Source organism: Bos taurus, chromosome 1, assembly GCF_002263795.3.
Source record: "Bos taurus isolate L1 Dominette 01449 registration number 42190680 breed Hereford chromosome 1, ARS-UCD2.0, whole genome shotgun sequence".
NCBI lineage: Eukaryota > Metazoa > Chordata > Mammalia > Artiodactyla > Bovidae > Bos > Bos taurus.
Window position 1 is genome coordinate 44,832,946 of NC_037328.1, and position 21,464 is coordinate 44,854,409.

General features: G+C 41.8%; 2 protein-coding genes across 3 annotated transcripts in view; one reads left to right on the forward strand and one right to left on the reverse strand.

Annotated features, from left to right (window-relative positions):
* LOC529036 (transmembrane protein 45A-like) overlaps window positions 1-14,830 on the forward strand; it is a 96,626-nt gene extending 81,796 nt beyond the window's left edge. For both annotated transcript variants that reach the window (XM_010801015.4, NM_001105624.2), the window contains 1 exon segment: window positions 14,424-14,830. In XM_010801015.4, the coding sequence (XP_010799317.1) occupies window positions 14,424-14,517 (94 nt within the window). In that variant the 3' untranslated portion in view covers window positions 14,518-14,830.
* Window positions 17-5,113, reverse strand: LOC132345520 (endogenous retrovirus group PABLB member 1 Env polyprotein-like). Its single transcript, XM_059887775.1, has 2 exons — window positions 4,950-5,113; window positions 17-457 (listed from the first exon to the last, which is right to left on the reverse strand). The coding sequence occupies exons 1-2, from the start codon at window positions 4,965-4,967 to the stop codon at window positions 17-19; spliced, it is 459 nt and encodes a 152-aa protein (XP_059743758.1). The 5' UTR covers window positions 4,968-5,113.
* Window positions 14,831-21,464: the final 6,634 nt, after the last annotated feature.

Below are 21,464 nucleotides of genomic sequence, written 5' to 3' on the forward strand. Positions count from 1 at the left end.
GCCGTGTAATCTCATCTCATATTTGATAAACGTCAGGTAAAAAGCCATTAGATCTAGACCTATTTACCTTATATGTAGCAAAATAGTCATTGAACTGAGACAATGTATAATCAAAATTAAAAGTCACATTATGTCCATAGTCAGAGTACAAAGTGTTGCACCAGTCCATTTTAGGGTTGGTAGATGTCATCAGATGACGAAGAGGCATCGCATGTGATTGTTGTCGAAGGTATTCACAGACTTGGAGAAAGTCTTTTCCTTGAAGTGGGGATGTCCACCACGGGAAGCCTTCCACTGACGAAGAGGGGAGCGCTCCGCAGACCCAGCAGTTAGACCGATTGTGGAATGTAGCATAGGAGTGAGCCCAGGACAGGAAGACATTGTCTTGAGGATCCAACGGCAGACTCAGGATATTTGGAGTCAGCAGAAGTAAGCTCACATAGGTTATCAGGCCCATCTAAAAGGTACAAAGTCAGAGCATAGAAAGTAAAGACATAAAATGAAGTCACTTAATTTTGGTCAGGGTGCCACCTCTTAACTCGAGTATGATGTACCCACGAATCAATTCCTGGCACTTTGACAGCTGTGGGAGAGGAAAGAATAACCTGGTAAGGACCTTCCCAGAGAGGCTCGAGGGATGGCCCCCCAGATCCCACTGTTTTTATGAGGACCTTGGTTCCTGGCTCAAATAGAGGCCTGCTTGACTCGGAGGCTGGGTCAGGAGTCGTCTCCCGGAGTTCTGTTAATGTCTGTTGAAAAGCTGAGAGCTGAGTTACATAATTAGTTAATTCCAAGGCTTCAGGGTCTATAACAATGTCTGTGCGTAAGAAAGGCCTTCCATAAATACATTCAAAGGGGGACAGTCCCTCTTTTTTGGGAGTAGTTCGAGCCCTCATTAAAGCTATGGGTAGGACTTTAATCCATTTGTCCTGCGTCTCTTGAGTTAATTTGCGCAGATACCTTTTGATAATGTCATTAGCTTTTTCAACTTTCCTGAGGATTGGGGTCTCCAGGAACAGTGTAAGTGATATTCTACTCCTAGAGCTTTAGATACCCCCTGAGTTACAGCAGCTTTAAAGGCGGAGCCATTGTCACTCTGAAGGCTCCGTGGCAGCCCAAACCTGGGGATAATTTCATGAATTAAAATCTTTATAACCTCCTTAGCCTGTTCACTACGACAGGGAAAAGCCTCAATCCATCCAGTAAAGGTATCTACCCAAACTTGTAAGCAAGAATATCCATTAGCTTTTGGCATATGAGTAAAATCAATTTCCCAATCCTCTCCAGGATACTTCCCACTTCGTTGTAATCCAGATTTTGCTAGCTTTTCAGTCTTTGGGTTATTTTTTTGACAAATCTCACACCTTTTGATAATATTCTTTAAAGTTTTCATTACATTTTTACCTTCAAACAAACGAGAAACCATTTGGTAAGTACTCTCAGCACCCAAATGAAAACTCTGATGTAAACCCTTAAGAATTTTCCACTGAGCATTTTCAGGAATTATTAATCGTCCATCTTCGGACTGTAATCATCCTTTATCAGTAATCTTTGTTCCTCGTTTCTCATATCTTTTTAATTCTTCCTCAGTATATTGTGGTCTTTCCTGTTCCACAGGACCTGTCCAGATCAAAGGCGTCTGTAGTGAAGGGGTTTCGTAAAGTGCAGCTTTTCTGGCTTGACAGTCAGCCAGATGATTACCTTCGACTATTTTACTCCCATCTCTGCTGTGTCCTTTGTAGTGCATAACAGCTACTTCTTTAGGACAATATATAGCAGTTAAAAGTCTCTCGATCTCTCTGAAATGTTTAATAGGTTCACCTGTTGCTGTTTTAAAGTGTCTCTCTTTCCATATTGCAGCAAGAGCATGTAAAGTCAAATAAGCATATTTAGAATCTGTATAGATATTTACCCGCTGTCCTTTGCTTAACTCTAGAGCTCGGGTCAGGGCCACAAGTTCTGCTAACTGAGTACTAGTTTCCTGGGGGAGAGATTTTGCTTCTAAAACCTGTTCAGCAGTCACCACGGCGTAACCTGCTTTACGCTTTCCATCCTGAACAAAAGAACTGCCATCTGTAAATATTTCCATGTCAGGATTGTCTGATGGGATATCCTTTAGATCCTCCCGAGCTGCATAGTTTAAAGTTAGGAATTGAGAACAATCGTGATCAGGTGTTTCATTTTCCTTCTCAGGAAGGAAAGTGGCAGGATTTAAATTTCCACAAACTTTAAGCTTAGTTACTGGTCCTTCTAACAACAATGACTGATACTTAAGAAGCCTACTGTCTGTCATCCAAATATTAACCTTAGAATTTAAGATTCCACTCACATCATGAGAAGTCAGTACAGTAAGGTTTCGTCCATTAATTATTTTTAAGACAATTGAGAGGATTTTTGGGAATCACAGGTTACTGTCGCATTTGGATTCCGGGTTATGGGGAACTTGCCCGGCCTTTATATAAACTTATAGCTGAAACTCAGCAGGCCCAAACCGACAAACTGGTTTGGTCTCCAGAAACTCAAAAGGCTTTTAAGGTTCTTCAGACTGCTCTCCTGCAAGCTCCAGCTCTGAGCTTGCCCACAGGGTCAGAATTTAATTTGTTTGTCACTGAAAGAAAAGGTGTGGCATTGGGAGTTTTGACACAACCCCGAGGGCCTCACCAACAACCTATTGCTTATCTAAGCAGAGAATTAGATGTAGTTTCACGTGGGTGGCCCCACTGCCTAAGAGTAATTGGGGCAGCACCTGAAGTCTGCTTAGATAAGCAATAGGTTGTTGGTGAGGCCCTCGGGGTTGTGTCAAAACTCCCAATGCCACACCTTTTCTTTCAGTGACAAACAAATTAAATTCTGACCCTGTGGGCAAGCTCAGAGCTGGAGCTTGCAGGAGAGCAGTCTGAAGAACCTTAAAAGCCTTTTGAGTTTCTGGAGACCAAACCAGTTTGTCGGTTTGGGCCTGCTGAGTTTCAGCTATAAGTTTATATAAAGGCCGGGCAAGTTCCCCATAACCCGGAATCCAAATGCGACAGTAACCTGTGATTCCCAAAAATCCTCTCAATTGTCTTAAAGTCATAGGTAGGGGGTGATTTAGTATAGGTTTAATTCTCTCAGGGCCTATGGCCCTAGTCCCTTCTGATATGATTAGGCCCAGATATCTAACCAATTGTTGACAAAGCTGAGCCTTTTCTCTTGATGCCTTGTAACCACAGCCTGCCAGAAAGTTTAAGAAATCTTCTGAGGCTCGCGAACAAGCTTCTTCTGTCTCAGCACAGAGCAAAATATCATCTACATATTGTAACACCACTGCTTCAGAGCTGTTAAAGTTTTGTAAATCCCGTGACAAACTTTGTCCGAATAAGTGAGGACTGTCACGAAATCCCTGGGGCAAAACTGTCCAGGTTAACTGAGAAGCTGGCTGCGTAGGGTCTTCAAAGGCAAATAGGAATTGACTTTCTTCCGCCAAAGGCACTGAATAGAAGGCATCCTTTAAATCAATTACTGAGAAATATTTGGCCCGTTCAGGAATTTCAGACAATAGAGTATAAGGATTAGGCACCACGGGGTGTAAAGGAACTACAGCCTCATTTATTATTCGTAAATCTTGAACTAGTCTCCATTTACCATTTGATTTCTTTATACCCAAAATAGGAGTGTTGCAAGGACTGTTACAGGGAATTAATAGTCCCTGTTCTTTTAAATTTTCGATGATGGGTTTTAACCCTTCTTTAACTTTAGGTTTCAGTGGATACTGCTTCTTATGTGGAAATACGTGTGGGTCTTTGAGCTTAACAACTACAGGAATAGCATTTTGTGCTCGACCCACAGATTTTTCATCAGCCCATACTCTAGGATTTACATTTTGTTCAACTAAAGGGAGAGAAAGGGAGGGCTCCATATTCATGAAAACAGAGGCATGGACCTTGCTCAGTATATCCCTTCCCAAAAGGGGTGAGGGAGATTCTGGCACAATCAGAAACTCGTGTGAAAACAGCACAGAATCCCAGTTGCAAGATAAAGAATAACTGAAAGAATACCTTTTGGCTCGTCCAGACAGTCCCATTACGGAAGCGGATCGGGAAGAAAGTGGGCCAGGGGCTTCAGTAAGCACAGAATAAGTTGCCCCAGTATCTAAAAGGAAATCGACGGATTGGCCCCCCACAACTATTAATACCCGGGGTTCCTCAGGTGTAATTAGGACGGGAGCTTGTGTGGGGACCCCCGGGCACCTTCAGTCCTGATTGTCTTGAGTCCGACCCCAGAGACCTACGCCTCTGGGGATAGTCTCTCTTTCAGTGTGGTCTTTTGCAGACCGGACATGGAGCCGGGGGCGGCTTAGATGCCTGAGGGCAATCTCGCTTGAGGTGCCCCTCCTTTTCACAGCAGTAGCAAGCCCATCCCTTTTTACCTGGGCCCCTCTGGGCATTTTTTTCAGGCTGTTTAAGAACGTTTTTCATAGCCATGGCGAAGGCTTCCGCCTTTTTGTCTTTTTTTTTGCCTTTCTTTCTTTTCCTCATATTCCCTACCATAATAGACTGTCTGAGCCAGTTGTAACAGAGTATCTAAAGACTGATTTGGTCCATACGCCTGTTTTAATAGCTTACGTTGGATATCTGGAGCCGACTGAGTGAGAAATCTATCCTTTAAGATCACTTTTCCCTCTTCACTTTCGGGATCAATCTCAGTGAATCTGCGAAGGCCTTCTCTCAGTCTATCTAGGAATTTACCAGGAGCTTCTTTCTCCTCCTGTTCTATATCTGCCAATTTGCCATAGTTTAAAGGCTTAGAACACGCCTGCCTAAGTCCCTCAAGAATACATCTAACAAAATGACTCTGATCCCATCTTCCTTTAGCTGTGTTGTAGTCCCAGTCTGGTTCTATAGTTGGGACCGCCTGATTCCCAGTGGGGAGGGCCGCTATCTCGTTCTCCCTCTTCCCTACTGATTCATTACCAAGCCACTCATCTCCATAAGCAACCGCTTTTCCCAAAACTCGAGTCTTTGACTCAGGAGTCAGCGTTTGTCCCAAGATATACATCACATCCTTCCAAGTGAGGTCATAAAGCAATGTAACACCTTTAAAAGCTCTGATATATTTTTCTGGGTCCTCTAAATAGTCTCCCAGATCCTCCTTGATTCTTTGTATTTCTTGATAAGAAAAAGGCTTATGAACTCTCACAGACTGATTATTTCTCCCGGTGGGTGTTTCATAAAGAGGCAACAGCTTGTGTGGCTGTTCCTCAGTCTCTCTGGCTGCTCTGCGCATATGATCCCAGGGATAGATTGGAGAAACCTGTTTTTCCTCTTCTCTTTGTCTCCTGTCCTCCATCTCATCGCTTACTTCGATGGTCTGAGTTTCTACTGAAACCAGAGTAGTCTGAGGTCATACTGAGACAGGAGTTGTTTGGACCTCCATGTGGGCAGTTTGAATCTCATTGCTTACTTTGATGGTCTGAGTTTCTACTGAAACCAGAGTAGTCTGAGGTCGTACTGAGACAGGAGTTGTTTGGACCTCCATGTGGGCAGTTTGAATCCCAGTTTGGAGTCCCAGGTATGGGGGCAAAGGAAGAGGATAGGGAGGAGCTGAAGGTTTCATACCCAAATCTATACCCTTAGGACATAAGTCTGGCATATTTCGCAGAGAGAAAAAGGGCAACACATATGCTACTTCTACCCATTTCCCTTGTTCCTTACAGAACCGGTCTAATTGTAGAACAGTATTATACTTAAGAGACCCTCCAACTGGCCACCGTTCGCCGTCCTCCAATGGATACCGTGGCCATGCAGTATCACATAGGAAGACCAGGTGTGTCTTCTTTAAGCCCTGGGGATCAAATCTATCCCAGTTTTTCAGGATACAGTTCAAAGGAGTGAGGCTGGAATTGTTAGCTCCCATCTGTAAGAGAGAAAAAAAGCGACCAGCGCCATTTTTTCTACCGGAGGCGTCCCTCCCTGCTCTAGATGGGGGTGTAGACAGACGTTACACCAAAAGCTTTTCCTTCCTGGTCGGACTTAGTCTGTCCCTTACCGACGCAGGGGCCGTACTCGTCCCTCCCGGTTCTACCACCGAGATGGGGTGGGGATGTACCAGGGGTAGACTTGATAGCATCCCTACTTGACGTCCAGCTCTTCACCCTTAACCTTGCTTGCCTCTGATGTCACCCGGGGTGAATCAGAGTAACCTTCCGGAATGCCTCCCAAGCTAAGACCATTGTGGGAAACATTCGTCACCTGAGTGCCTGTGCACGACCCTGAGTATTTCCTGACCACAATAAGACCAATGCGAACATAAAACTGAGATGTTCTTTTCCAAGCATCACCACACCAGTATAACAGCCTCCTCTGATACCACTAAGAGCCGGCATTACCAAAGAAAAAAAAAACCCATTGCAGTCCCAATCTGAGTAACTTTTAACCTCAGAGATGTTCTGGGAGCTAGAGCTCCATCTAGCTTCCGAACTTTCGATTCCTAGCCAGGCTAGACACTTTCTTGACTACCAATCTAAGTTTGGGACCTGAGCCACAGTACACAGTAACAGTATAGATCACAAGTCCCTTGAAAGTCTATGATCTGATAGATTAGGTTAGTACTTCTAATTCCCAAGGAGTTATGAAATGGTCAAAGAGACTGGAAAGTTTGACCGAGAAAGGAGAGTTCGGTCCACACGCTTTGCCCATTTCTGTTCGGTTCCCGAAGGAGACATTGGGTGCCTCTTGGCATTGGCAGGTCGGTATAACGCCCCGACAGGTTTCTGTCATAAGCCGTATGAGATCACCGTGGAACCGCAGAGCAGGGCTCCTTACTTGTTTCACGCAGGGCACGCCATTCATTCACACAAGCACACGGTTGAGTTAGTAAAGCACAGCAGAAAACGTGTTCGCTAAGAGAACAAAGAACTAAAGCTCCAAGCATCCTTACCTTGTCCTGAAGGATCCCGGACGAGCCCCCAAGATGGAAGGTTGTTGTTGAATCACGCGAACACACCAGGATTCTTGGCCCCCGGAGGAGAAGAATTCAATCCGGGGCCAGAGACGAGGCTTGATCGCTCAGAGCTTTTGTGTAATAAAGTTTTGTTGAAGTATAAAGGAGATAGAGAAAGCTTCTGACATAGGCATCAGAAGGGGGCAGAAAGAGTACCCCCCTGCTAGTCTTTAGCTGGATGTTATATAGTCACTAGCAGTCTGTTAATGAAAGAAAGGAATGTCTTAAAATTCAGAATGGCACCAGGCCCCTTACCCATAAGATGCATTTTGGGATAATCTTGGCACCAAATGGTTTATCCTGGGCCATAAAATGATTAACTTGAATCTTGAAGAAGGGCAGACCACCATACAAATAGTTTCATTTACATAGATTAGGGGAACAATATCCATACTGGTTTGTCAAGTAGGTTCTGGGCCAAGAGGCGGAACCGACTTGGAGACAGTTTGGGGTAAAGGCATAGTACATTAGCATAGCTTAAGACAAACATTTCCATAAGAAAAAGGCATTGGTTATCTCTAGACTCGAGAATAGCTAACTTCAGGTGAAGCCGGGTGTCATTATGGCAACACAATATTTTAAGAAAAACCTCCCTTTAAATTTGTATAGAGAAGGAAAAAATATTGCTAGTTTGTTTCCTCCTGCCGCTTAAGAGAGATAAAAATGTCTGACACTTGCAGGCTATTTCCTCTATTTGGAGACCCCTGGCCTTCCTGCCATGATCTTCGTTTTCTGAATGTTGAGCTTTAAGCCAACATTTCACTCTCCTCTTTCACTCTCATCAAGAGGCTTTTTAGTTCTCTTCACTTTCTGCCATAAGGGTGGTGTCATCTGCATATCTGAGGTTATTGATATTTCTCCCGGCAATCTTGATTCCAGCTTGTGCTTCTTCCAGCCCAGCATTTCTCATGATGTATTCTGCATATAAGTTAAATAAGCAGGGTGACAATATACAGCCTTGACATACTCCTTTTCCTGTTTGGAACCAGTCTGTTGTTCTATGTCCAGTTCTAACTGTTGCTTCCTGACCTGCATACATGTTTCTCAAGAGGCAGGTCAGGAGGTCTGGTATTCCCATCTCTTTCAGAATTTTCCACAGTTTATTGTGATCCACACAGTCAACGGCTTTGGCATAGTCAATAAAGCAGAAATAGATGTTTTTCTGGAACTCTCTTGCTTTTTCCATGATCCAGCAGATGTTGGTAATTTGATCTCTGGTTCCTCTGCCTTTTCTAAAACCAGCTTGAACATCTGGAAGTTCACGGTTCATGTACTGCTGAAGCCTGGCTGGGAATATTTTCAGCAATTTTGTTTAAATTTTTTCAAATAATCAGCTGTTTGTTTCACTGATCTCTTCTATTGTCTTTTCACTTTCTATTTCATTTATTTCTACTCTGATCTTTACTATTTCCTTCCTTATAGTAATTTTGGGCTTTGTTGGCTCTTCTTTTTCCAGTTCCCTTTGGTGTAAAAGTGAGGTTGTTTATTTGAAATTTTTCTTATTTCTCAAGGTAGGACTATTGCTATAAACTTCCATCTTACAACTGCTTTTGTTGCATTGCATAGATTTTAGTATGTTGTATTTCCATTTTCCACTTGTCTCCAGGTGGTTTTTAATTTCTCCTCTGATCTAACACTGGTGCTAGCAAGTTAGAATTAGAGTACAAAAATGGTTGCCACTCGTGCTGGCACTAGCAAAGTAGAGGGGGAAGAAAGTGAAAATGGAACCTGCCAGTGCTTCCATTCCTGGGAGAGAATCCTAACAGATTTCTTCCTTGCTGGCAGATGCTTTAAGATTAGCAAATGAATCCCATTCACATATGGTTTGGACTCTTCAAACTGTGGTTTTTGTGCTGTATGGCCAGGTGGGTGAGTCTGCATGCAAGCCCATTAAGAGTGGAATCTCCATTCCTTACAGCCCTTTGGTTCTTCTGGACATCAGCACTGTTGATCTTCAAAGCCAGATGTTTTGGGGGCTCATCTCATCAATGCAAGTCCAAAGGGTTCGGGTGCCTGATATAGGGCACAAATCCTTGCTCCTCAGGAAGAAGCTCTGTATCTGTGAGATCTCTTTGACTGTGGGTCTCCAACCTGGAGGTGGGGTCTTTGGTGGGACCACATCTCTGCCTCTTTTACCCATCTCATTGTGGACCTTTTGTCCTTTATTGTAGAGGAGCTGTTTGGTTAGTTTTCAGGTCTTTTTCTATTTCCATAGGAAATTGTTCCTTATGTAGCTGTAGATTTGCTGTGTCCATGGGAGACGGTGAATTCAGGACCTTCCTAGGCTGCTCTCTTGAACCACCTCCCCCACCCTCCCTTGTTTTTATTATTCCTTTTGTTCTTGTTCTTCTTCTTCTTCTGTATCAAAAATTGTATAAGGTATCCAAAATCACTGCAGATGGTGACTGCAGCCATGAAATTAAAAGATGCTTACTCCTTGGAAGAAAAGTTATGACTGATCTTGAAAAGCAGAGACATTACTTTGCCAACAAAGGTCCGTCTAGTCAAGACTATGGTTTTTCCAGTGGTCATGTATGGATGTGAGAGTTGGACTGTGAAGAAAGCTGAGCACTGAAGAATTGATGCTTTTGAACTGTGGTGTTGGAGAAGACTCTTGAGAGTCCCTTGGACTGCCAGGAGATCCAACTAGTCCATTCTGAAGGAGATCAGCCCTGGGATTTCTTTGGAAGGAATGATGCTAAAGCTGAAACTCCAGTACTTTGGCCGCCTCATGCGAAGAGTTGACTCATTGGAAAAGACTCTGATGCTGGGAGGGATTGAGGGCAGGAGGAGAAGGGGACGACAGATGATGAGATGGCTGGATGGCATCACTGACTTGATGGACGTGAGTCTGAGTGAACTCCGGGAGTTGGTGATGGACAGGGAGGCCTGGCGTGCTGCGATTCATGGGGTCACAAAGAGTCAGACACGACTGAGCAACTGAACTGAACTGAACTGAACTGAACTAAACTGATGGACCTTATGGAGAAAGAAAGACAGTTTAAATATAGTACGATGAATGGAAATAGTGTAAGAATAAAGCACTATTGGAACACACAGGAGGTCTCCTCACAATTGAGAATTAAGCTGCAACTTGAAGGATGAGTAGGAATAGAATGGAATGAGCATGGTTCCTTATTTCCATTAGCATGGTAGCTAATGCCAAACCACAGTTGGCTTGGCTGATTCCAACTGTTAATCATGCAGGCTCTAAATCTTCAGACTTTAGCATTGATTGAAGTGTTCTATATCTGTAGTCTCCACCATGTAGCCATGATCTATGTGTGATTATTGCACACTTGACATGTGCCTTGTTATTGTTGTTGCTATTCAGTTGCCAAGTCATATCTGACTCTTTTGCAACCCCATGTCCTGTGGCTCGCAGGGCTCCTCTGTCCATGGGATTTCCCAGGCAAGAATACTGGAGTGGTTTGACATTTCCTTGTCCAGAGGATCTTCCCAACCCAGTACTACATTAATTTTAATGAATTTTAGCTTTCATACATACATAGTGACTATCATTTTGGATAGTACACGTCTAGTATGTTCTCTAGATCCCTAGATTCAGTAGTTGATTCGAGGCCCAATGGGGTCTCAGCCTCTGCCCAAACTAGCTTTCTAGTCCTCTCTAGATGTTTCCCCAGCTACCTCTACTTCTCTGTGCTTCTGTGGGTTTTACTGCTAAAGAGATTTGGTGCTGTGTCTCTGGGTAAAAAGGCCTTTTCCTTGTCTAGCTCCCAGATGTCTCTAGTAGGCTTTGATTTGTAGTTACCTTCTTCTAGAGGTCTAAGTGCTATGCCTGCTTGAAATTCTACCTTCTTATGGAATGATTTCTATTAGTCCTATTCAGTTCCCCCAAAGCATGTGTATGCACTGATGGTTAAGGTTCACTCTGCCACTGAGTGAAACTTGACTTCTTCCTCTATTGTTTTAGGCTGACTTTGGGCCTCATCTCCTTAGGGTTTGGACAGCCTCCAAGAATAAAGCCGGCATTCAAGAAGCCTCTCTATTCCATGTCAGTTCTAGAGCCAAAAGAAGACTATTGCTTCTTTCTGTTTTAAAAACCTCAGACCCCTAATGAGCCGCTTACCCACGTATAGTTTTCTAGAAACCAGAAAGTTCATGTTTACTTTTGCAACTGCCTCTCCTTCCCCAGCACCCTGGACTTCTTGACCACATATTGTCTCTTCCCGGCATATCCAATCAAATGCTCATCTCTTCTATGAAAACTTATGTGATTGTTCTTGTCTTTGCTTATCTCCTTGCATGAGTTTACAGTACTTTAGTCTTGATCACACATTTTAACAGTTGTGATCTATCTTGTGATATTTACTATTAGCTCATGTTAGGCTTATCTGCTAACTAGATTGTGCTACCTGGAGGAAAAGATCTTTTTCGTATCTCTCACTGATCTTGGCATACTCTCAAAAACACTTATTTTCTATTTTAACAGCTCTGCTTCAGAACTTCTCAAACAGGGTTCAGTTGTTTGGGAATGTTTTATATGCTTTTAAGTTTTACTCTCATACTGCTTATGAAATATAAGGCCAAGAGCTTGTATTCTGATATATTTTAATATAATATTAAGCAGTAGATTAAACAATATCATGAAGATTGAATATTGACTTTTAGCATGGTTATATGTAGGAAAATTCAATTCAATCCTGTAGTCATGAAGAGCTTTGAAAATATGTACATCTGGGTTTGACTGTGAAGTGAATTATAACTCAGTCACAGGTGATAGGTTTTAAGGACATTCTATCTGAATTTATTTGACAAAGCACAAAGATCACCATGGAAACAAAACTGGGTTATGGAATTGCTGCCCCCCAAATCTCTGAAGAATGAAGCTGTGCTTTGCAGCTTTCCCAAATAATGGTTTAAAGATTGCTTCATCTAGTCCCATGCCTGTTGTTCTCATGACAGCTCATAGGAGACCCCTATCTGTTGGGAAATCTTATTGTGTGTTTTACTGTATTTCACATATAAACTTACATAAACATCACTGTGATACAGAAGTACTTCAAAAGCCCCTTTGGATGGACAAAGAAATATTACCCATTTTCAGGTTGGTTTTCCAAACAAATGATTCTTGTGAGCCATTTTGAAGAACAAAATAGAAATCACCAAATTCATGGTAGATGGTAGTTTGATTTTTGGAAGTTTGATTTCCACTTCAACTCTGGAAGTATACCCAGAGTCTCAGCTCTGCTCTTATATTAAGAGCAGAAGAGAACATGTGGGAGCAAAAGCCCAGACACACCCTGAACTTAGTTTCCTGAACTTGCACCATTCCAGGATTTAGCAATTATTTGTACTTCCTGTTTATTATTCCATCCCTCAATCTCTCCCCAGTAGCCATTTCTGTGTGTGCCAATACCAAGGGCTTCAGGGTGTGGACAGAGCCTGAATATGCCTCAGCTTGATGGCGTCTAACAACAGCAGATACAACTCAGAGAGGAGGAATCTGGAACAGGAGTAGTCACTGTGTTAACACTGTTAACCGTGTAAACAATTTCTACAGCAAATTTCCTACAGACAAATGAGTTCCGTTCTGAGAGCCTGTTCATAAGTCCAATTTGTTTGTAAGTGCAAGTGGCTTCACTTTCACTTTTCACTTTCATGCATTGGAGAAGGAAATGGCAACCCACTCCAGTGTTCTTGCCTGGAGAATCCCAGGGACGGGGAAGCCTGGTGGGCTGCTGTCTATGGGGTCGCACAGAGTCGGACACGACTGAAGTGACTTAGCAGCAGCAGTACTGTAATAGGTTTATAATACTTCTCACACAAGTAATATATACATAAAAAACAAACACAAAAATAAAGAAGTATTTTTAACCTCACAATACAGTACCTTGAAAAGTACAGTACTATAGTACAACAGCTGGCATACAGGGGCTGGCATGCACATTCACATATTTGAAAGTGTGCGACTTGAAGTTTCACATGTAGGCAACTTACACTAAATAGCTAGTTCTTTGTTTCACTTTCCAGAAGAGTCATCAAGAATGAATCTAATGAATGTACTAATTAATCCCTTTCATTTAGCACCTACTCAGGTTTTGCAATGTGGAGATAACCATGTGGGTTTAAAAAAATGAAATGATACAGTGTCCTAGTTTTAACCTTAGTTAAAACTATTAGCTTTTCATGAAAACAGTGCCTTGAAGAGTTGAGAACATTGGGAACCAGGTCAATGGTCAACTAATTATCAAGGCAAAAGATTTTGAGTAGTTTTTCTTGGCTTCTGATGAGTCAGTAGATGTTACTGATACCACTCAATTGTTGTGTGTTGGAGAAATTAATTTTGAGTTGGAAATGACTGAAGAATTACCTCTGGGTAGATGAGTGATATGAACTTCTGTAGGACCGCTCCACAGTCCACTGAATCATCACATACATAGTGAACCACTATTATGAACCAGTGAACAGTTATTCTATGAACCATAGAACAATTATTATGAATTGTTCTAGACTCTGACAAGAGTTAGAGCAGTAAATAAGATGAAGCCTCTGCTCTTAGGAAACTCATACTCTAGTGAGATCCAGAGCACAAGTAAAAGCCTGGTGTATTGAGAGGGATGGGCCAGACCTTCTTTGGGAGAAAAAGACAGAAAACAAGTGTAAAGTTACAGATAGGCTGGTGACGTTTTTCATAAAATAATAATGATTTTGGATTTGGTTTATCAGTTTGTTTGCGTATCCTTATGTACTTCTGGAAGTTAACAATATTTTATTGACATGGTCACGCACCATTTCTTCACAAATAATCCTGCACAGGAAAAGCTTTATGTAGTTCTGATTACATCAGAAAAGTTGAGAGCCTGCTGAGTTTCTGCTACCAAGAAACTTGGCATCTTTCAATTCTGAAATTTCCCCCCAGCACCTACACATTTTCTTAATCTATGAAAACAGTTACAAGAATAGAGGTCACTCCTTTCAACTTCTTAGTGCATCAGGGACCATCACATTCAACAGAACAGCCTGGGGCCAGCACAGAAGCAGCTCTCTGAAGACACAGTAAGGGCTGCAGTACAGCCCAGACTTGACATGGGGCTCAACCTGGGGAAGGCGATGGCTTCATGGGCTTCCTTCTCAGGACAGGGCTCCTTTTTGTAATACTCAGCTGAGCTCAGTTTCTTCAGGACCTACTACAGTCCAGAGATTCTTTTGTTTGTCTTAGAAATGGTTAAAGTTATGAATTTTGAATATGATGCAAGCAATTATGTTACATATTAGAGGTTTATTGTGTCTGTTTGCTTATAGACTGCTTTAATCCACAAAATGTTCGCAGGTAGCTCCAAAGACAAATAAAAGTGATTTTCTTTTTGAAGGTGCCTCTTCCATTTGCACAGATAATTTGGAGTTTGTTGTACTATAGATACAGATAGTTTGGGGTTTTAATTTTAAATGGAATAATGTAAGATGACTTTCATTCTCCTCAGGTTGGTTAAATCTCGATTTACGAGGTTCTGCCCTTCAGAAGTTGAACTGCTGAAAAATGCTGAACGAGAACAAGATTCAGAAGAAGAGATGTGACTTTGATGGGCATCCAGTCTTTCTAGATGAAAATTTTCTTTTTCTATTATTTTTGCCTTTTTATCTTTTGTTTGGAGAACAGCTGATTGAGAATGATTCTTGGTGTCATGATACTGGGGGCTTGAGGTGGCTCTCTCTAGATTAGTTAAAGCATGATGCCCACATTCTGAAAAATATTTGTTTTGTTTGCCTTATAGATATATATGCTCAAGGTTCCTGGGCTTACTATCATTTGTAACTCATAGATGGGATTTCACTTGGTTACTGCCTTGCTATGGTGGGAAATAAACAAATCCATGGATCTTGGTTCAAACACCTCAGATATTTTTGTTATTCAGCTGCACCCCACCTTTATATCATGAGGATAGAACCTGTGTGACACCGAAATTCCTTTTCGCGAGATATCTCTTTCTGTAGCACCTGTGTTCTCTCCTGGGAAGAGCAAGCTGGAAGTCATCCTGTGGTGCACTCTCTCAAAGAAGATAAAAGGCATGATCCATGGTTACAGAAGGGTACGTGGTGAAAAAGCCATGAAAATCTAGGAAAGGAGAGTTTGAATATTATCTGTAGAGGAAAAAATCATCACATGGCTTAGTATGGCCACCATGCCATCTACCCTGCTAGAATAACTGAGGAGTTAAAACAGAAGCCTTTTATGGAATACATGGGTAAACAATCAGAGCCCTTTTTCACTGGTGGACTAAGTAACTCCCAAAGGAGAGTCTGAAATTCTTTCTCATTCTGGCTTTACCATCACTAGCCTCTAGGGTTTAAACAGTGACCATGTCTTCTCTGTGAAGGTAGGGAATTCAATCAAATGGATCAATTTCTGGCTGTCATATTTTATGAATCTAGAATCTCTGAGACAAAATTGAAGCTAATTTAGTACAGATTAGTCAGAAAGGCCAGTCTCTGCTGTGACAGGAAAGATAAGGAGCACTGCATGAGTCCATGGATGGCTGACCTGAATATGAAGGAAAAGAGGCAGTCTAGCAGGTAGAGGAGCCTGGGGGGCTAGTCCATGGGGTCACAAAAGAGTTGGACACAATTTAGTGATTAAACAGCAACCAGAAAAAAAGTGAGTAGCTGGAGGTGACATGCACTCAATTTAAACCAGAAGCTCCCTGGTGTTCCAGAAGCACTGACTAATCCAGAAAGCTGCCCCAGTCTGGTATTTTCACATGACAGTGAAGAGGGATGTGAGTGGATTCTTTAGGCCAAAGGACTGGACCCATTTCTTTTTTTATGTAATGGTTGAAAAGAGCTGATGAGGGGGCCTAAAGGTTTATCTTGAACAATGCAATAGACCCTAGTACATTTCTGGCATATGAAATGCCCACATGCTGTGGTCCCCAGGTGACCATGGCATTCTGCCCCCATATGTATACTATATCTTAGGGCAAGTTTCTATGATTTTTGGCAATTTGTATTTCAAACAAGTGAGCTGTCAACTGCAGTTATGTCAAAATGGCATTGCTGGTACCTAGGCCTGAGTAGGAACTCTATGATAATTAGCATGAATGAGATTAAGTCTGGAGTTTTGAAAGCTGTAAGTGTAAATATACTAGCAGTCTTTACAAGATAGCAGAAATGTCTATTCCTGCAGTTTCTTCACAGAGAGAACACAAGTGAGATGCAACCCAGTGAGTTCTCAGAGGAGAAACTTCCTGTTCAGGTCTAAGTCCATAGTTTGGGGTTATCTGCCTGTAGTCCATGAAATGAGCAATAAACTAAATATAATTAATATAACTTTATGGAACCTTCATCAAGAAAGGAGTAGAGGAAGAGCATCCTCCCGTACTTTTGTTTGTATTTTATCTCAACTTTTCCAAAAACAAGTCTCAAGTCCTGAGCTTTTATCAAGCCTCTTCAGAGTTAACCCATGCTTGATATGCCATAACCAAGGGAAAGAGATTCTTTAAATAACTCAGAACAATATCAACATGGCTATGGATATGGTAATACCTCCTCAGCTATTTCTGTGGTCTCTAATACCTCCTCAGTGAATTCTGTGATCTCTTACCACCGTTGCTTAGGAAACTGCAGCCTCGCATGGCACCAACTGCCAGTTCACTGTTGAACTGGGAGATCAGGTTATGACCAGCATGGTGTCCTCCTCATCATGTCACTACAGGGCTCATTACTCAAGGTTGTAGTGATTGTATCTTGGATGTGGATTAAGAAGGTGATGCAATAGTTACTGAGAACTACAGGAGCAGTGAAAATAAAAGCTGAGAAATGACAAGGTATCCCAAATGCAAGGAATGAATAGATTACAAAGCATGAAAGAAACATTTGTATACATGGAGAATAGATCCATGCCGAGGACCAGCCCCGGCTGATCCAGGGTATTCGAAGGAGAGACAGCATAGGCGAGGATCAGGATACAATAGCTTCAATTAGATATTAATTAAAGATATAAAGAGTAATAGAATAAGGATAGCTCAGTAGGAAAATTCAGTGGAGAAAAGAGGCTGAGTAGCTTGGTTTACGCGGGAGACCAATAAAACTTCAAGACAAGAAGTTTGCACCACTTACGTAGGCCGCAGGCGTCCTTCCGTTCTCCCGAAGGAGAGGAGACACTGAGGCCTCCCCGGTCGGATCTTAGAAGCCCAGGCATAATTAGTAAGCATGGTGGGTTCCGCGCTCCAGATGGAGACTCAGCCAGAGTGAGAGAGAGAGCGACATGGGGAGACCAGTATTTCGAGAAACTGATCCCAATTCTTTATTTTCCAGAGTCTGTTTTTATACACTGAGATGTTATACAAAAGTCACATGGGGACAGCAGTCCTGACTTTTATTAAAGTCAGGTGCTTCACACAAATGTATACAGAGGTCTTAGGGGTGTTACATCATCTTCTGGCCAGGGGGGCCTGCTGACAATTTACGACCCTCTCCTTGTGACAGCGGTCAGTCAATCAGGACACTTATTTCTCCAGGGCTGATTATTCTCAAAACAGACGCCACCCAAATAAAGTTACATTCCTACAGGGTGAGGGTGTAGTGGGTTTTAGTTAAGGAAAGAATTTACTTAGCCTAAGGTCTAACGTGATTAATATCAAAGGTTAATACTTATTCCTTCTATATATTCATTAATGTGTGTAAGGGCAGGGGATATGGAGACTTAGCAACAAACATTGGCTCAACAAATGAAAAACCCTTCACCAACACAATTTCTAATTAGCCCACTATACTTATAGTTTTCTAACTTCTCTAAAGAACCTGTTTTTAGAGGGTTTAAAGCATCTTGTGCCTCTCACGGTTGGGAGGCTGTGAGCAATCACATGTGGCCGGAGGAGCCTGTCAGGCAGGCTAGAGAACCTTCAGAGGAGTTTGTAGGTTAAAACACTCTTGTCACACCCAAGAGTTTTTATTGACTGGAGCTCTAGGTTAACTCCTTCTCCGAAAGAGGTGGTGGGGGACAGCCCCCTGTAAAGTCAAAGATGTAGGAAAGAGCACAAAGTAGTAAAGTAGGCAGGCTCTGGTTATGGGGGTAGACGCTCGAGGATTTCCAGGGGGACTCCTGAGGCTCGATCCCGCCTTTGCGTATGTCGAGCCTCCTTCCTCATGACCTTTGCCATGGGCGGAGTACCTCACTCTGGCCCCCAACAGATCCAGAAATTCTATATTCTCCTAATCTGAATTCCAGATGGAGAAGATTGAAAGAATAGAGGACATGCATGAAATAATAGATAAGAATTTCCCCTAAATAATAGCAATAAAAGGAGATGTTTGCTTTAAGCTTGGAGAGGTGCTTCAAGAGCTGTGCAGAAAATACAGTGTTTGGGTTTCTGATTCATACAAGTAAAAATGAAAAATATAAGCCATTCTTATAAATTTAAGTTCAATATGTGAATAGTATTATTCTATTTTTAAGTCTGGAAAATTTAAGCATTCAATTTTAAGGAAACTTTAGTATTTGGGGCACAATTTTAAACTTAGATAATAAGATTGCCCTTTAGATTTCCTCACTGTGTTTATGAATTAAATATTTTTTCAGATTCTTGAGTACTTTAATTAATCAACAGATCTTCTCAAGTTGTTATTATTAAAAGCTTAATTTATTAAACTTTTAAATGTGGTATTATTTAAACTTTCTTAAATATTCCAATACTGTATAAACAGTGAGATTGCAACTGCAACTCACAAGCATAAATTTGTTGGTCAATCGCACACTTATAAACTGAACTTACAAGACTAATCTGTGTAGATAAAATTATTTGTAGGATATAAATACTTAAAATACTATACATGTACAATTCTTTAAGGCACAAATATCAACATTTGTTGATTCTGATGCTCTTAAACATTTCTGTACTTAGCTGGAGTAAGTAACTTACTGGTAAGGAGATGATTTGTTTACAACAGACAATGCCAGGGACATCTAGTCTGCTTGTCGAGATTTTGGGCCCAGATACTGAACAGGACAGGATTCTTGACAGTGACCCTAAAAGCACTTTATGAATGAATGACAGTTAGGAATGAATCCTGTTATTTACAGTCACTACATCAGACCCTCCACATAGGCTGTCTCCCAGTCTTGCACAGCACATGGAAGGAGGCTTCCCCTGCTGGAGTCATACTTAAAATTATCTGTCTTTTCTGCCTACTTGTGAAAATCTGCAACCCCTGCCCAAGCTGCCATGTCACTTGATGGGATTTCACTATTCTTTAGCTCTTAAGATATTAATTGTGTTTCCTTCTAAGTAGAAATTTCTGAACTTGATAGAATCCTCCACTCCCCCTCACCCCCCTGACCATTTCCTATATGATGAGACTACTCATTTTCTGCAGATATTAAGATGATATTCTAATGAATTCTAGGTCACTCTCTTTTAACAATGATTCAGCAGCTCTGAGCTTGGATGTCAGTATTTCTTAGCCTTTAATCTTTTAAAGCCAGGACAATACCTCTCTGTTCAGTGCTTGCATGAATTGTGGGAGGAATTGATATGACTAATGCAAAAGGTTAAAATGGAGGCAAAAGAGTGCCTCCTGTCTGGTTCCTCTCATGAACCTGAGCTCTTCTGCCTGTTTTCAAATGTCCAAAAGGGAGAATTAAATACTTTTAGTAAGAAGCCATGTGGAGGAGCCCAATATAAGTCCCACTTATAATTTGTATCTGAAGCCAAAATTAAGGTGATAAAACACAGAAAAACTCAGCCAAGTAATCAAAGGGCTAAACAGTTTAAGTTGAAACAATTCTCTCATGTGCTCAGAGACTGACTTCGGTTGCTTGGCTTCTCAGATTAATTCTAAGTTGACTAACATTACACCCGAATAAAATAAAATTACTTTGAATGTACTTCAATATGTAGTTATACTGTCATATTGTCTAACACAACCCCTGTTCCAGAAATGTGACTTGTTCTCTGTTTCCTAAAATTTGTTTAAAACATGTGTATTTCTGTGTCTGTATCATACCAATTGCCCTTTTTTCCCCTCCTCCTCTTTTGCAGCTTAACTTCAGGAGATTCTTTAAGGCCCAGTTTAAAGCTCTTCTTTCCTATTTCTTCTTACCACCCTTTGCTGTTTATAAGTTCCTACGGTATGGAGCCCAGAGCAGCACAGGATCATAGGCTTTTCAATCCCCTAATTACCTCTGCAATGAAATGACTATCTTGTTGCTAAGCTGTAATTCCCTAAAGGCAGTCTCACTTTTTTCATCTCTGCTGTAGCACCTAAGGAATTCTTCTAAACCTGCAGCATTGAAAGGTGAGCTAGAGGAGTAGGAACGAGAGAGAAGAATCAAAGGAAAATATACTTTAAAGAAAACAGGGCCCCAAAGGTTGTCTATGGGTGAAGATTCTGAGACCAGATTTAGTGATTTATCTAAGATTGTGCTGTCAATTAGTGGCCAAGCCCATGATGGGATATAAATCTCCTGACCCCGGGACAGAGGGCTCTGTCCGCTGAAGAGGCTTCATGACTACACAGTGAATGGCTCGGGTCCGTCTTCAAGGGACCTGCTTCATTCATAAGACCCATTGTCCCCCAGCCCTGCTTTCCACACAAATGTCCATTCAGGGGAAGAGACTTTGGCTTCTGTTCTAATATGTCTGGTGATTTGATTCTGGTCAGAATTATGTTAGTTTGGGCTGCTGTAATAGAAGACCATAAACTGGGTAACTTAAACAACAAATGTTTGTTTCTGACGATTCTGGAGTCTTGGAAGTCCAAGATCATGGTGCCAGCAGATCTGGTGTCTGGTAAAGGCCCACTTTCTGGTGGGAGAGACAGGTCTTCTCTCTCCAGTCTCTTTCTTATAAGGGCGTTAATCTCAACACTAGAGCGTCACCCTGATGACCTAATTTTCTCCCAACAGCCTCAGGGCCAAATATCATCACACTGGGATTAGTTTCAACACATGAATTTTGAAGGTACACAAACATTCAGTCCATAGCAAAAATTCAGCAGAGGAATCACCAATACAGGGATGACCATGACACTGTGTTCTTCCCAGCTGATACTTTCCCTTCTCCTCACCCCTTGGATAAATGTATCTACAGTTACTTCATATCTGATGTGTCCCCATTATGGATGAATGGTGAGTACTTAGCAGCAGAAAAAAATAGCAATGATGCTACCCTCTAGTGGTAAAGCATGGAAACACAACTCATAAGCCAAAACACCATGTTTCACACCTGAAAAGAGCGCTTCACTTATCAAAGTAACATGTCAAACCACAAGCATTGTTAGAAGAAGAGTTTGGGTAATTTAAAAATATATTAGATTTTAATTTATCAGCACCCTAACACATTGTGATGGGTGGAGTTTTATCTCCTCAAGTTCAAGTTGAAGTCCTAACCTCCAACACCTCAGACTGTGAACTTATTTGGAAATACAGTGCTGTAGATGTAATTAGCTTGGAGAAGGCAATGGCACCCCACTCCAGTACTCTTGCCTAGAAAATCCCATGAATGGAGGAGCCTAGTAGGCTGCAGTCC